At 34.5% G+C, this 14154-nt stretch overlaps 1 protein-coding gene across 7 annotated transcripts in view; it reads right to left on the bottom strand.

Annotated features, from left to right (window-relative positions):
* The window catches only part of UBR3 (ubiquitin protein ligase E3 component n-recognin 3), a 224727-nt gene that overhangs the window by 91059 nt on the left and 119514 nt on the right, over positions 1 to 14154 (bottom strand). For all 7 annotated transcript variants that reach the window (XM_035697762.2, XM_025460110.3, XM_025460112.3 and 4 more), the window contains 2 exons: positions 12731 to 12819; positions 8386 to 8535 (listed from right to left, as the gene is read on the bottom strand). In XM_035697762.2, coding sequence (XP_035553655.2) covers positions 8386 to 8535; positions 12731 to 12819 — 239 coding nt within the window. The remainder of the gene's footprint in view (positions 1 to 8385; positions 8536 to 12730; positions 12820 to 14154) is intronic.

Raw genomic sequence — 14154 nt, 5'->3', positions numbered from 1 at the left:
ACTTACCTATTTCATCCAGGACATCAAATTCATTGACATAATATTGTTCATAATATTCTCTTACAGTCTTTTATTTCTTTAAGGACTGTGGTAATGTTCACCACTTTCATGTCTGATTTTAGTTATTTGTGTGTTTTTTTATTCTTGGCCAGTCAAGTTGTAAAACTGTCAATTTTGATGATACTTTCAAGAAACCAATTTTTGCTTTTCTGACTCTTTCTACTATTCTCCTATTCTCTATTTCATTTATGTATGCTCTAAGCTTTATTAATTCTTTCCATCTGCTACCTTAGGGTTTAGCTTGCTCTTCTTCTCTAGTTCCTTAAAGTGTAAATTTAGGTTATTGATTTAGGATCTTTGTCTTTAAGGTAAACATTTACATTATTATATAGCTATAAATTTCCTTCTGTGTACTATTTTTTCCTAGGTTTATTTCAAAGTATCTTCTAATTTCACTTGTAATCTCCTCTTGGACCCAGCAGTTGTTTGAGAATGTGTTATTTTAATTTCCATCTATTTGTGATTTTTCCAGTTTTCCTTTCATTACTGATTTCTAGTTTCATTCTATCATGATCAGAGAAGATACTTTGAATGATTTCAATCTTTTAAATGTATTACAACTTCGTTTGTGGCCTAATACATAGTCTATCTTGGAGAATGTTCCATGTACAATTGAGAAAAATGTGTATTCTACTTTTGTTGGATAAAGTGTTCTATGTAAATTTGCTGGATCTGTTTTATACTATTGTTACAATGGTTTTCTTATTTGTTTTTGTCTTTTGTTTTTTATTTAGAGATGGGGAGAAAGAGAAAGGTGGGAGAAAAGGCAGAAGGAGAGGGAGAAAGAGATTCCCAGGTTCCATATCCAACACAAGTCCAACATGGGGCTGGATCTCATAGTCCTGAGATCATGACCTGAGCCAAAACCAAGAATCAGGACACTTGACTGACTGTGCCACCCAGGTGCCCCTAAAGTGTTTTCTTTTTTTTATCTTCTAGTTTAGTTTACTATCCATTATTTAAAATGGGGCACTGAAGTCTCAATTATTATTGTAAAACTACTTCTCTAGTTCTGTCAATTTTTACTTCATATATTTTGTGTCTTTGCTCTTTGGTATGTACTTTTTAAAATTATTTATTTATTAGAAAGAGAGCAAGCATGAGCAGGAGGGGCAGAGGGAGAGGGAGAGAGAATCCCACACTGAGTGTGGAGCCTGACACGGGGCCCAATCTCACAACCTGAGATCACAACCTGAGCCAAAACCAAGAATTGGACGGTAATCGATTGTACCAACCAGGCCCCCCTGTTTGGTATGTATTACGTCTTTTAAGAAAAAAAAAAAAAAAAAAGATGTTATTTATTTATTCATGATTTTTTAATCTATTCTGTCAGTCTCTGCCTTTGAATTGGAGAGTTGAATGCATTTATATTTCGAATAATTCTGCCATTTTGTTACTTCTATATGTTCCTCAATTTATTACTGCTTTCTTTTGTGATTAATTGAATATTCTAGTATACCATACTTATTCCCTTCTCATTTCTTTTTTAGTTTTTTCTTAATTGTTACCTTCATTCTCTAACAAGTTGGAAACACTAATATCAACTTCCAATATTCTACAAAAATTCTGCTCCTTTCTAGCTTCATCTCCCCTCCTTGCCCTTCATGTTTTTACCTGACGCTCTGCATTTTTCTACAAGAACACTGATATTTGGTTTAAAAATCTCAATCTGCAGTTCTTTCCAGATTCAGTTCCTTATTACATATTTTTTATTATATATATATTTTTTAATTTTTATTTATTTATGATAGTCACAGAGAGAGAGAGAGGCAGAGACATAGGCAGAGGGAGAAGCAGGCTCCATGAACCGGAAGCCCGACGTGGGATTCGATCCCAGGTCTCCAGGATCGCGCCCTGGGCCAAAGGCAGGCGCTAAACCGCTGCACCACCCAGGGATCCCTTATATATGTTTTTTAAAAGCACTAAGATTAACACACTATCTCAAATTTTGCAAAGACTGTGGTGATTAATAAAATGGAAAAGATTAATATTGCATCCTTCTATGGAGAACTGAAACTCTCATGTCAATAATATTTACAACAGGCATTCTACACAATAGTGAAATGGCATGTGAAGTAACACCTTTAGAACTTTATAGAACTGCTACAAGGCCCTTAACTTAAGCAGTGTTCTAAAGAGTTCCTATCAAAAGTCTCTAATTCAGCACAACTCAAGTGTTAAACTAATGGGAGAAATCACAGGATTTTCTTTAATGCATGGTTTCAAGATAGGCCAATAAAGAACCAGTGGCTATAATAAAGGTCTAGAGCAATAGGCATAACTAGCACCCAGACTGTGGTCTCTAAATACCATTTCCCAATAAAAGAAACTAGGGCTTCTTAGAGAAATGGCTGATTTCTGGACTAGAAAGGTGTAACTTGCCATGTCAGAAAATGTAAACTCCCAAGTCTATAAGTTTTGTCAAAACAAATGAAGAAATAGCTTGAAGATGCTCCCACTGAAGAAAGATGGAAAAATGTAATCATCAACAAGAAATTAATTGCAACAGATCATAATGATACCAAAAGTACTAATTAATTATTTTGAGAAGGTACTAAAGAACCACTACCTCAATACTTTGAGCACTACTAAATAAAGGGAAGAATATAGTATTTATACTGTCTTTCATGTATAATTTGGTTGCCCTGAAGTCAGGGCAACCAAAAAAGTTGATAAAGTAGTTTTTTAAAGATTTTTTTTAATCTATTTATTCATGGGAGACACAGAGAGAGAGAGAGAGAGGCAGAGACATAGGCAGAGGGAGAAGAAGGCCCCATGCAGGGAGCCCGACGTGGGACTCGATCCCGAGACTCCAGGATCACAACATGAGCCGAAGGCAGATGCTTAACTGCTGAGCCACCCAGTCATCCCGTAATATTTCTTTTATAGACATATTTCAAGTAAAAAAAAAACAAAAAAAATGGAAGATTTGTGATCTCTGATGAACTGATGAATCCAGGCAATAATCATCATTCACCACTAATATCTCAAAAAGAGAGAAAACATAGTAGACACAGGAACAAGTTAAATACCTTGGGGATGTACTCAGCAAAGTCCAAAATGTTCTTCAATGACCTAATTTCTTCAAAAACTAAAATGTATGGGAGTAGGAGGACCCCTACCTGAGAAAAGGGAGGAGGAAGAGAGGAGATGAAAAAGGAACTACTAATTAAAAGACTACAAGGAGACCCTACAACTATAAATTAATTAAGAAAAGTAAATAAGAAACAACTGGGGAATTATGAACACTGACTAGGTATTCCTAGGTGAGGAACTAGTTTATTTATCGGTGACTGTAGTTATGTTTAAAAAACAAGAACTTTCTTTTTAACTGAAAAAGTGAAATATTTACTAATGAAATGATGTCTGGAATGTGCTTCAATATAATTCAGAGTATGGGGGAAGATAAATAAGATAAGGTAAATAAGATTAGCCCAAGTTAGTCACTATTGAAGACTGATGGAGACATGGAAATTCATTTCACTAGTCTCTGTATTTCATTATGTGGTTAAAATGTTCCATATTCATACTCGCCATGATCAAATGGGATTTATTCCTGGGCTGCAAGGTGGTTCAATATCCACATATCAGCCAATTAATAAAAGAAATGATAACCATATGATTCTCCCAATAGATACAGAAAAAGCATCTGAAGAAAATAGCTTCCACTTTTTTTTTTTAATAGCTTCCATTCTTGATGAGAATCCTCAACAAAACAGGGATAGAGGGAACATAGCTAAACATCATAAAGGCCATATACAAAAACAAAACAAAACAAACAACAAAAAAACCCACACAGCTAATATCATATTCAATAGGGAAAAAATGAGAGCTTTTCCCCTACAGTCAGGAACAAAACAGGAACATTCACTCTCCCTAATGTAATTTAATATAGTACTGGAAGTCCCAGCCTCAGCAATAAGACAACAAAGAGTAATAAAAGGCATCCAAATAGGCAGGAAAGAAATCAAGCTTTCACTACTGGCAGACAACATGATACTCTATGCAGAAAACCCAAAAAACTCCACCAAAAAAACTGCTAGAATACATGAATTTAGCAAAATCACAAGACACAAAATCAACATAAAGAAATCTGTTGCATTTGTGTGCACCAATAATGAAGCAGTAGAATGAGAAATCAAAGAATTAATTTCATTGTGATTGCACCAAAAATCGTTAACATATCTAGGAACAAACCTAACCAAAGAGGTATAAGATCTGTCCTCTGAAAACTATAGAACGCTTATGAAAGAAATTGAAGAGGACACAAAGAAATGAAAAAACATTCTATTGCTCATGGATTAGAACAACAAATATTGTTAAAATGTCTATACCACCTAAAGCAATCAACACATTTAATACAATCCCCATCAAAATACCAACAGCATTTTTCACAGGGCTAGAACCAACAATCCTAAAATTTGTACGGAACCACAAAAGACTTCAAACAGCCAAAGCAATCCTGAAAAAGAAAAGCAAAACTGGAAGCATCACAATTCTAGACTTCAAGCTGTATTACAAAGCTGTAGTCATCAAGACAGTAATGTATTGGCACAAAAATAGATACATACATCAATGGAACAGAAGAGAAAACCTGGAAATGGACCCACAACTATATGGTCAATTAATCTTCAACAAAGCAGGAAAGAATATCCAGTGGGTAAAAGCCTCTTCAACAAATGATGCTGGGAAAACTGGACAGCAACATGCAAAACAATGAAACTGGACCACTTTCTTATATTACACACAAAAATAAATTCAAAATGGATTAAAGACCTAAATGTGAGACCTGAAACCATAAAAAATCCTAGAGGAAAACACAAGCAGTAACCTCTTCAACATTAGCTGTAGCAACTCCTTATTCAACACATCTCCTGAGACAAGGGAAACAAAAGCAAAAATGAATTATTGGGAACTCAACAAGATAAAAAGCTCTGCACACCAAAGGAAACAATCTATAAAACTAAAACGCAACTGATGGGATGGGAGAAGTTATTTGCAAATGACATTTGATAAAGGGCTAGTATCCAAATTCTATAAAGAACTTATCAAAATCAATACCCCAAAAACAAATAATCTGGTTAAGAAATGAGAAGACATGACTCAACATTTTCCCAAAGAAGATGTATACACAAATGGCCAACAGACACATGAAAAGATGCTCAATATCACTCATCATCAGGGAAATGCAAATCAAAACTACAATGCAATATCACCTCACACCTGTCAGAATGGCTGAAATGAACACCACAGGAAACAATGGGTATTGGTGAGGATGCAGAGAAAGAGGAAGTTTCTTACAGTATTGGTGGGAATGCAAACTGGTGGGGCCACTCTAGAAAACAGTCTGGAGGTTCCTAAAAAAGTTAAAAATAGAACTATCTTTCGACTCAGGAATTACACTACTAAGTATTTATTCAAAGGATACAAAAAATACTGATTCAAAGGGACACATTTATACCAGCATTAGCAACAACAGCCAAATTATGGAAAGAGCCCAAATGTCTGATGAATGGATAAAAAAGATGTGAGATATATATATATGATATACATATTATATAAGATATATATAATATACATATTATACATATGTGTATATATAAAACACACAATAGAATATTAGTCATCAAAAAGAATGAAATCTTGCCATTTGCAACAATGTGGAATGAGCTGTATAAGTACACCTGTCAGTCAGAGAAAGACAAATAGCATATAATTTCATTTATATGTGGAACTTAAGAGACAAAACAGATGAACATAGGGGAAGGGGAAAAATGAGAGAGGCAAACCATAAGAGACTCTTAACTATAGAGAACAAACTAAGAGTTGAATGGAGGGGAGGTAGGTGAAGAATGGACTAAATGCATGATGGGGATTAAGGAGGGCACTTGTTTTGCTAAGCAATGAGTATTATATGTAAGTGATGAATCCTTAAATTCTATTCCTGAAATTAACTTTACACCATATGTCAACTAACTGGAATTTAAATAAAAACTTGAAACAAAAAATAAATCAAAATGTTCCATATTCAAACATAAAATGATAAAAGAAAAAGAGAAGAGACAGATCAAAATAAAGAAAGATGTCACAAGTCAAGAAAAAGAAAGAGGGGTAAAATGCAAGATGTAAGTAGGTATGTGAGGCTCAGGAAGAAAGGAAGGAAACAGCCAGAGATTTCACCTACTACAGTTCCCAATTAAAATCATCCTTTAGATTTAACACTTTTAATGTTAGTTTCTTATTCATTTCTTCTATCTCTAAAAGATAATAGAGTTACATACAGTGGAATTATCCAATATTAATAAGTTTAGCTAGTGTACAAAATCGTAAAAGGGGATTAAATGAAGTGACAACTTGGTCAAAGCAACTTTAAAAATACAAATAAGGATTAAAACAACAAAAACAAAAACTCTGCCTTCATTCGACAGAGATTTTGTTTTGTTTTCTTTCTTACTATGACAGTATCTGGCACCTAATTTCCCAATAAATATTTGTAGAATGAAATAAATAAATAAATAAATAAACAAACAAACAAATAAATAAATAAATTTTTGTGTAATGAAGGAATAAACAAAACATTACATTCATGATTATAAAGTATTTGGTGAAATTATAAAAAGTTAAGTGGCAATAATTTCATAAGCTAGTTTTGTCACAGTAGTAGAAAAGAGAAATATAGCTACAAAATCAGTCAATAAACCCACATATTTCCTTCTTATTTTTTTTAAAAAGATTTATTTATTTATTAGAGAGAGCTCACATATGCATGAGCTGGAGTTGCAGCGGGGGAGCAGGGTGGAGGGTAGTGGGGAATAGAGGGAGAGGGAACCAGATTCCCCGCTGAGCACAGCGCTTGATCTCAAGACCCTGAGATCATGACCTGAGCCAAAGTCAAGAGTTGGACACAACCAATTGAGCCACCCAGGAGCCACACATATTTCCTTTTTAGTAGGCATTTCTGGTTTTGACAGCTCTACTCCATGTCCTATTCAATTGGGGTTTCCCAAATGAAATTTATTTTTAAGCAAGAAAAGAAACAAAAGGAGAAATTAATTTACAAGGCACCATATTAAACCCTTTCACCTATATTACAGTATTTAACCAACATAACAATCCTCTGAAGTCTATTATCTCTATAGTCATAAGAAAGCAACAAACTTGGCCAGATTATGTCAAGCAATACCTGTATTTGAACTCGGAGAGGGTCTCATATCTCTTTCCACTTTACTACACTAATTCAGAGAATAAACACCCTAGAAAAAAATGCTCAAGAGAAATGTGTAAGAACTTTATTTTCTCTTTGCTTCACACAAATTCCTCTGTTTAAAATGGATTGAATTCATTGGGACTAGAGCATATAAGAGTTATCACACCTTAAAATATTTTAGTATGGGAAAGGATGGAGAGCACTCAGACAAATCCTTCAAAATTTTTTCAAAAACGTTCTTAGGGGTGCCCGGGTAACTCAGTCAGTTAAGTGTCTGATTCCTGATTTTGGTTTAGGTCATGATCTCAGGGTCATGAGATCAAGCCCAATGTCAAGCTCCATGCTCAGTGTAGAGTCCGCTTGAGATTCTCTCCCTCTCTCTGTCCCTTCCACTGCTCGTGCACGTGCACTCTCTCTCAAAAAGAAATAATAGGGCAAGCCCAGTGGCTCAGCGGTTTAGTGTCACCTTCGGCCCAGGGCAAGATCCTGGAGACCCGGAATCGAGTCCCACCGTTGGGCTCCCTGTGTGGAGCCTGCTTTTCCCTCTGTCCGTGCCTTTCTCTCTCTCTCTCTCTCTCTCTCTCTCTCTCTTTCATGACTAAATAAAATCTTAAAAAAATAATAATAAAATCTTTTTAAAAAAATTGTTAAATTATACAGGCAAATCATTTGGCAGGCTGTTTCAAGAATTACTGCTTCTAGTAGCTCAAAAAATAAAGGCAAAGCTACCTGAATGTGACTTATGTAGCTAAAATATTTAAACTGACAATATTTCTGGGCTTAAAAGGCTTCCCAATTTTAAAACAATTAAATTGTCAAGAAAAGTGAACTTGTTTTTGGCCATCTAGCATTGATATTATACCATCACACTTTAAGGAAAAAGACTGTGTAACATACAGAGAGACTTCTCTGTTAAACACTTCTTCTAACACTCATGTCCAGGAAAATCAGATAAAACCAGATTAAAAAACTTTGCTATACAGATCTAAACTGATCCTTGTTGTATATAGATCTATAGTTATATCCAAAGATATAACTTTCAATTAATACAGATATTTATTAATATGTGTATACTTTGGCTCTAAAATAATTCCACTGAAAAATTACTTTGATTTTACCTGAAGATGCTTGTAATAGTACAACCAATCCTGTAGGTCGGTCTTCAGAGGAAGGGCCACTCTGTCCACAAATAACACAATCATATACTGCCTCAGAAACTTGTGGTTCTGCTGTTGTGATCTCCATAGGAATATCATTCTCAGGAGAATCTGAGGAGAAAAAAAGTTACAGCTCTTAATTCCTCAGGAGAAAAATCTTTCTTCATTGAAAATATAGGGAAAAAAATTAAGTTCAAATAATTAAAGCACAACTTTAATACCAGTAAGGTTATGTAGTAATAAAACTCTGGAAAAAATTAACCTTGCTGAAGTATTCATGTTCGCTCAGAAAAAAAATGCAGTTGATATTTTATTTTTTAAAGATTTTATTTATTTATTTGAGAGAGTGAGAAGGAGTGCACATGCATGTGCACATCAGCAGGGGAAGTGGCAGAGGCAGAAGGAGAAGCAGGCTCCCCACTGAGCAGAGCCCGATGTGGGGCTCAATCTCAGGACCTTGAGATCATGACCCGAGCCGAAGATAGATGCTTAACTGTTTGAGCCACCCAGGTGCCCCTGTAATGAAAAGATTTTAATTTATATGGTTAAATACACCTCAAATTGTTTTTTACCATTCACATTTAAAAAAAAAAAACAAACAAAGAAGGAAAGGAAATAAGGAGATTGTTTTAATTTTTTTTTTTTTGAGGCACTTGAGGAGAGAAATTGATAATAACATGACAGCTCCTGAGGGCAAATGGCAATATTTACTAAGAGATATAAGAGGAACAAACTATTTCTCCTGTATTTTGAATTCTAGTGATATCTTAGCAATAATAATAATCAATATATATTTATGTAGGGAAATCATTTACATATGACTATATTGTTAATAAAGCAAAACTACTATAGAAAATAACAGCAATCCTCTGGTATTAATGTCATTAACAGCAAGAATAATATCATCATATTATTAAGATAAAGACTCTTAGAGTCTATGAAAATCATAATGTTGTCCATAGTGACAAAGAAATAAGTAGAGGGAATTGGGAAGACCAGAAAAATGGAAGTGATATGTAACATTTAAAAGATGGAGGCATATCTAAATAAATAGGTAAGAATACATGAGAGAAACAGAAAAAGAAAGATGTCAAGGTCAGATACATTTTAATAAGGATTGATGCAAATAAACATATCTAATATGTATTAACAGTTACTGAGAAGAAATGGGGCAGAAACCTAAAAGGGAACTTCTATTAAACAGCAATAGAAAACTATTACAATACTTTTCTCCTTATATATTTTTTATTCTTTTTTTTATGGGATTCTTCTTAGTTGAATGCTGAAACTCCTGGATTGATATTTTAATCTTTTATATTTTTTATCTTGTATATGATATGTTCTTTTTACTTTGCATGCTTTAGATGTCCCCTCTTCAGTGTCCTGTTCTTACCTAAGAACTAGTAAGAGTCCCCCAAAACCAGCAGCTTACACCAACATTTGTAATCTTACATAGTTATTGAGGGTCAGGGACCTAGCAGCATTTTAGCCAAAGGATTCTGATTCTGGATTTTTAATGAGACTGTTGTCAAGCTAACAATCTATTGGAAGCTTAAGTGGAGGTGGAAGTTTCACATCTAAGCTCACTAATATGATTGTTGACCAGAGGCCTCAGTCTCTTTCCAGATAGGCCTCTCCATAGGGCTGGTCACAACATGGCAGCTGGCTTCCTTCCAGAATGAGTAATTCAAGAGAGAGAGAAAACAATTAAGACAGAAGCTGAAATATCTTTTATAACCTAATTTCAGAAATGACATGGTATTACTTTTGCCATATTCCAGTGGTCATGCACATCAATTCTGGGGCAATGTGAGAGAAGACTACACAGGACATAAATACCAGAAGGCATGGATCATTTGAAGGTCATATTGGAGGATGACTAGTTATAAAAAAGAAATAAATAAATAAAAGGATTTTTTTTTTCTCAGAGCTTCAGAGACATGAATCTTCAGACTGAAAAGGCCCATTAAGTGCTAAGAAAAATGAAAAAAGATCTGCCTACATACAAATCATAAAATTTCTGATCTCTTGGGATGCCTGGCTGGCTCAGTCAGTAGAGTATGTAACTCTTGATCTCAGGGCTGTGAGATCAAACTCCACATTGGGCATGAAGTCTACTTAAAATAAAATTAAAAACCACTAAAATCTTAAAAAAAAAATTCAGATGTCTAAGGATCAATTATAAAAGTGTTGGGGTTGGGGGAAGTTCAACTACAAAGGAAGAAGAATCAAACTACCAACAGATTTCTCATCAAATGAATACTAAAAAACAAGGAAGTATTGCTTTTACATTTGTGAGAGTGTATCAACCTAGAATTACACACTCATCCAAATGAAAAATCAAGCATGAGAGCAAACTAGAATCCTATCCATAGGCATTATTAGGAATACACTGGTAGCTGAATGCCAATAAAACAAGACCCAAAAAAGAGAGATGCTATAAATGCAGGAAACCCCTGCAAGAGGAAACTCTGCAAGAGGAAAATCTAAAGGTAATGGCTATATAGCATGCCTCCACAGCAACTGGACCATGGACCAGGCTGGAACAGAATTAACACGTCGAGGATGGTATGAACAAGGAGGCAGAATAACAGAGATATCTTAAGCGTTCATGAGTTAAATTAAAAAACAAAACAAAAAACAGTTGAAAACGTCAGGAAAAACAAAAAACAGTATAACAAAGTGATGGCCCAAGTAGAAATGTTTAGTGGTATGGTTTTAGTAATTGAGAAACTGTAAGAAATGGGGCTATATGCTTTACATACAATATCCTTAAAGTAATCTGGGAGTCAGGCCACTAGACTCAAAAAAAAAAAGAAAATGAATCCTAGCACACTATTTAGCTCTGTAGTTAACAGCGTTCAAAGTCAATTATTTCTCAGGGCACCTGGTGGCTCAGTCAGTTGTGTCTGCCTTCGGTTCAGGTCACGATCCTGGGGTCCTGGGATGGAGCCCCAAGTCAGGCTCCCTGCTCAGTGTAGTCTGCTTCTCCCTCTGCTCCTCTTCCAGCTCCTGCTCATATATGTATGCTCTCTCTCTCACATAAGTAAAATCTTTAAAATTTTTTTCAAAAAATAAATTTTTTAAGTCATTATTTCTCAACATTTAAAGTCAACCTTTGGATGGAACACTTGACTGTGACTGCAAAAGAAAATGATACCAATCTTAACAATTTAAAAGTAAATAACTGATAAGAGGCAGAAGGTAGAGATGAGGAAAAGAAAAACAGGGGTGCTTACTAATTCACTTTATATGAAGAGGTATGAAGAAACTGGCTATAGGGAGAACAATTAATATACACTATAATTATATTTGACATGTAAAGAAAAAATATTAATTATGAATTTCTAAAAAGAAGGAAAAGAAGAGGGGAAAAAGGAAAAGTATCAATGAATTAAATCCTCATCTTTCATTTGAGAACATCAACTGATACTAAATCTGATTAACAGATTCTTTACACATCAAAGTTATGTCATGAACATAAACTCACCTGTTGATGTTTAGAAGGCATTTTACTATATCTGGACTAACCCCCTTCCCGCACCTAGATGTTCTGGATGTTGATTATGTGTGCTTATGTGCACAAAAGTGCATGAGAATGTATTTTGTACAGAAATACTATGTCATTTCTGAGATTAAGTTGTGAAAGAATGTATGCATGTTTGAATGCACATATGTGTATATGCATTACATACACAACTTCAGCATTTCTGTCTAAAAGTAAAAAAAAAAAAAGAAAAAAGAAAATATCACTGGAATGCAAGAGGTAGTCAGGAAAAGTTTGTAAAATAAATTACTCATTAAAAAAAATAAATAAATTACTCATAACAATCTACTATCATAAAGGAAAATGGCATCCCCTCTCACCGTACAAATGCTAACGCTAATCCTAATGGAAGTAAATGGAACCAGTTTTAAGAAATATTGAAGGGGTAGCAGAAAGAGGAGGCACTAAAAGTATTTGAAAGCTATTTTAAAAATCTCAGGATAATTTAACAGGAAAAAAAATCAGAAGAAGTAAATCATATTGGTGAACCTCACAAATCAAAAGGACAATCTAATAGAGGAAAATAGCAGAGGATATATCATATTGCTACCATCCGAAAGAACTAATAATTACAACTATGCAATAACCAAATAAACTGCCTATAATAACAGTCTGATCCTCCTCCATCACTCTACTGTTTTAAATAAAGACGAGAAATCATCTGTCTGTAATGTTAAAAACTGGTAAAAATTGAACTAGATAATCCCTGTAGTAATATGTGTCATTATAAGAGTTCTAAACTAGTAAATTTTAACTTACCAACATCCATTGCAGTTTCCATGAAGCTTTTCTGTCGTGAAGCAAACTCTGCAAGCAATTTCTGCTGCCTCTCTCTAGCCTTTTGTCGCCTAAACAGAAATAAGGTGGTAAGTATCAGATGTCTTTAGGATTTACTATATTTCAAGAGTGTATATACTGTATGAAAAGTCCCTGGCATACAGAAGAGGACAACCTGAGAGAATCTTCAAGCAGACTCCCGCTCAGCAGCGGGATGTGGGGCTCAATCCCACAACCCATGAGATCATGAGCTGAGCCAAAATCAAGAGTCAGACGCTCAACTGACTAAATCACCCAGGCACCCCTCCACTGTTTTAAAATGGTTTGAAGATCATTGGCTTAAAGAGGTAAGAAAAAGCCAATATTTACTTTAAAATGTGAAATAATTAAAGTAGATAGAAGATTTGAATTTCCAACAACAAAATTTCCTAATTATATGTCAGTTGGTAGCAAGAGTAAGAAATATCTTTTTTAGCAAGGAACTCACAATTTAACCCCAAGCACAAATAACAGCAAACTAGTTACTAGAAGAAGCTAGGATGTGTGGATATAAGCAGAATCTAAAAGATAAGAATAGTCAGATTTACTGTTACATTAAGAATAGGGTCTTTCCGGGATCCCTGGGTGGTGCAGCGGTTTGGCGCCTGCCTTTGGCCCAGGGCGCGATCCTGGAGACCCGGGATCGAATCCCACATCGGGCTCCCAGTGCGTGGAGCCTGCTTCTCCCTCTGCCTGTGTCTCTGCCTCTCTCTCTCTCTGTGACTATCATGAATAAATAAATAAAATCTTTAAAAAAAAAAAAAATAGGGTCTTTCCTAAAAGAGAACAAGCAGGAGCCAGTAAATTTCCTAGTTTCTACTAAAAAATATTCCAAGTTTGTTTCAAGTACAAAAATATGAGTCTCAAAAACAACATAAAGAATAAAATTGTATTTCAAACCTAAGCATAAACATTCTCTTCAGTTAATTCATCAATTATGAATTACTTATTATTTACCTTTTATCTACTTCCCAAGTGTATTTTAAGGCTGGTTGTAAAACAAAACAAAATAAAAAAAACAAACCACACGCACAAAACTCAATACAACAGGACTAAAACATAAGAATAAGAAAATAAAAGTAAACTAATAAAGAAAAAAGGCTTCCTAGATTTGGGGATGCTAACAATACTAGTAAGCATAAAAATTTTACCCCCCATAAAGAAGGGTTAAAATAGTAATTTAAAACAAGAAGGGAGGAAGAAAAAGAAAAATGTTAAAAATATAAGTTATATATTAGTTCAACAAAAGAAACAAACTTTTTACTTAAATAAAACTCAAAAAGGGATTTATCATAGCCCATGATACAAAGGACATTAAAAAAATCATGGAAACCTGAAATTAATATCATAACGGACATTAACTGGAA

This window comes from Canis lupus, chromosome 36, assembly GCF_003254725.2.
Source record: "Canis lupus dingo isolate Sandy chromosome 36, ASM325472v2, whole genome shotgun sequence".
Classification (NCBI taxonomy): Eukaryota; Metazoa; Chordata; class Mammalia; order Carnivora; family Canidae; genus Canis; species Canis lupus.
This window is presented reverse-complemented; position numbering and strand designations above follow the sequence as displayed.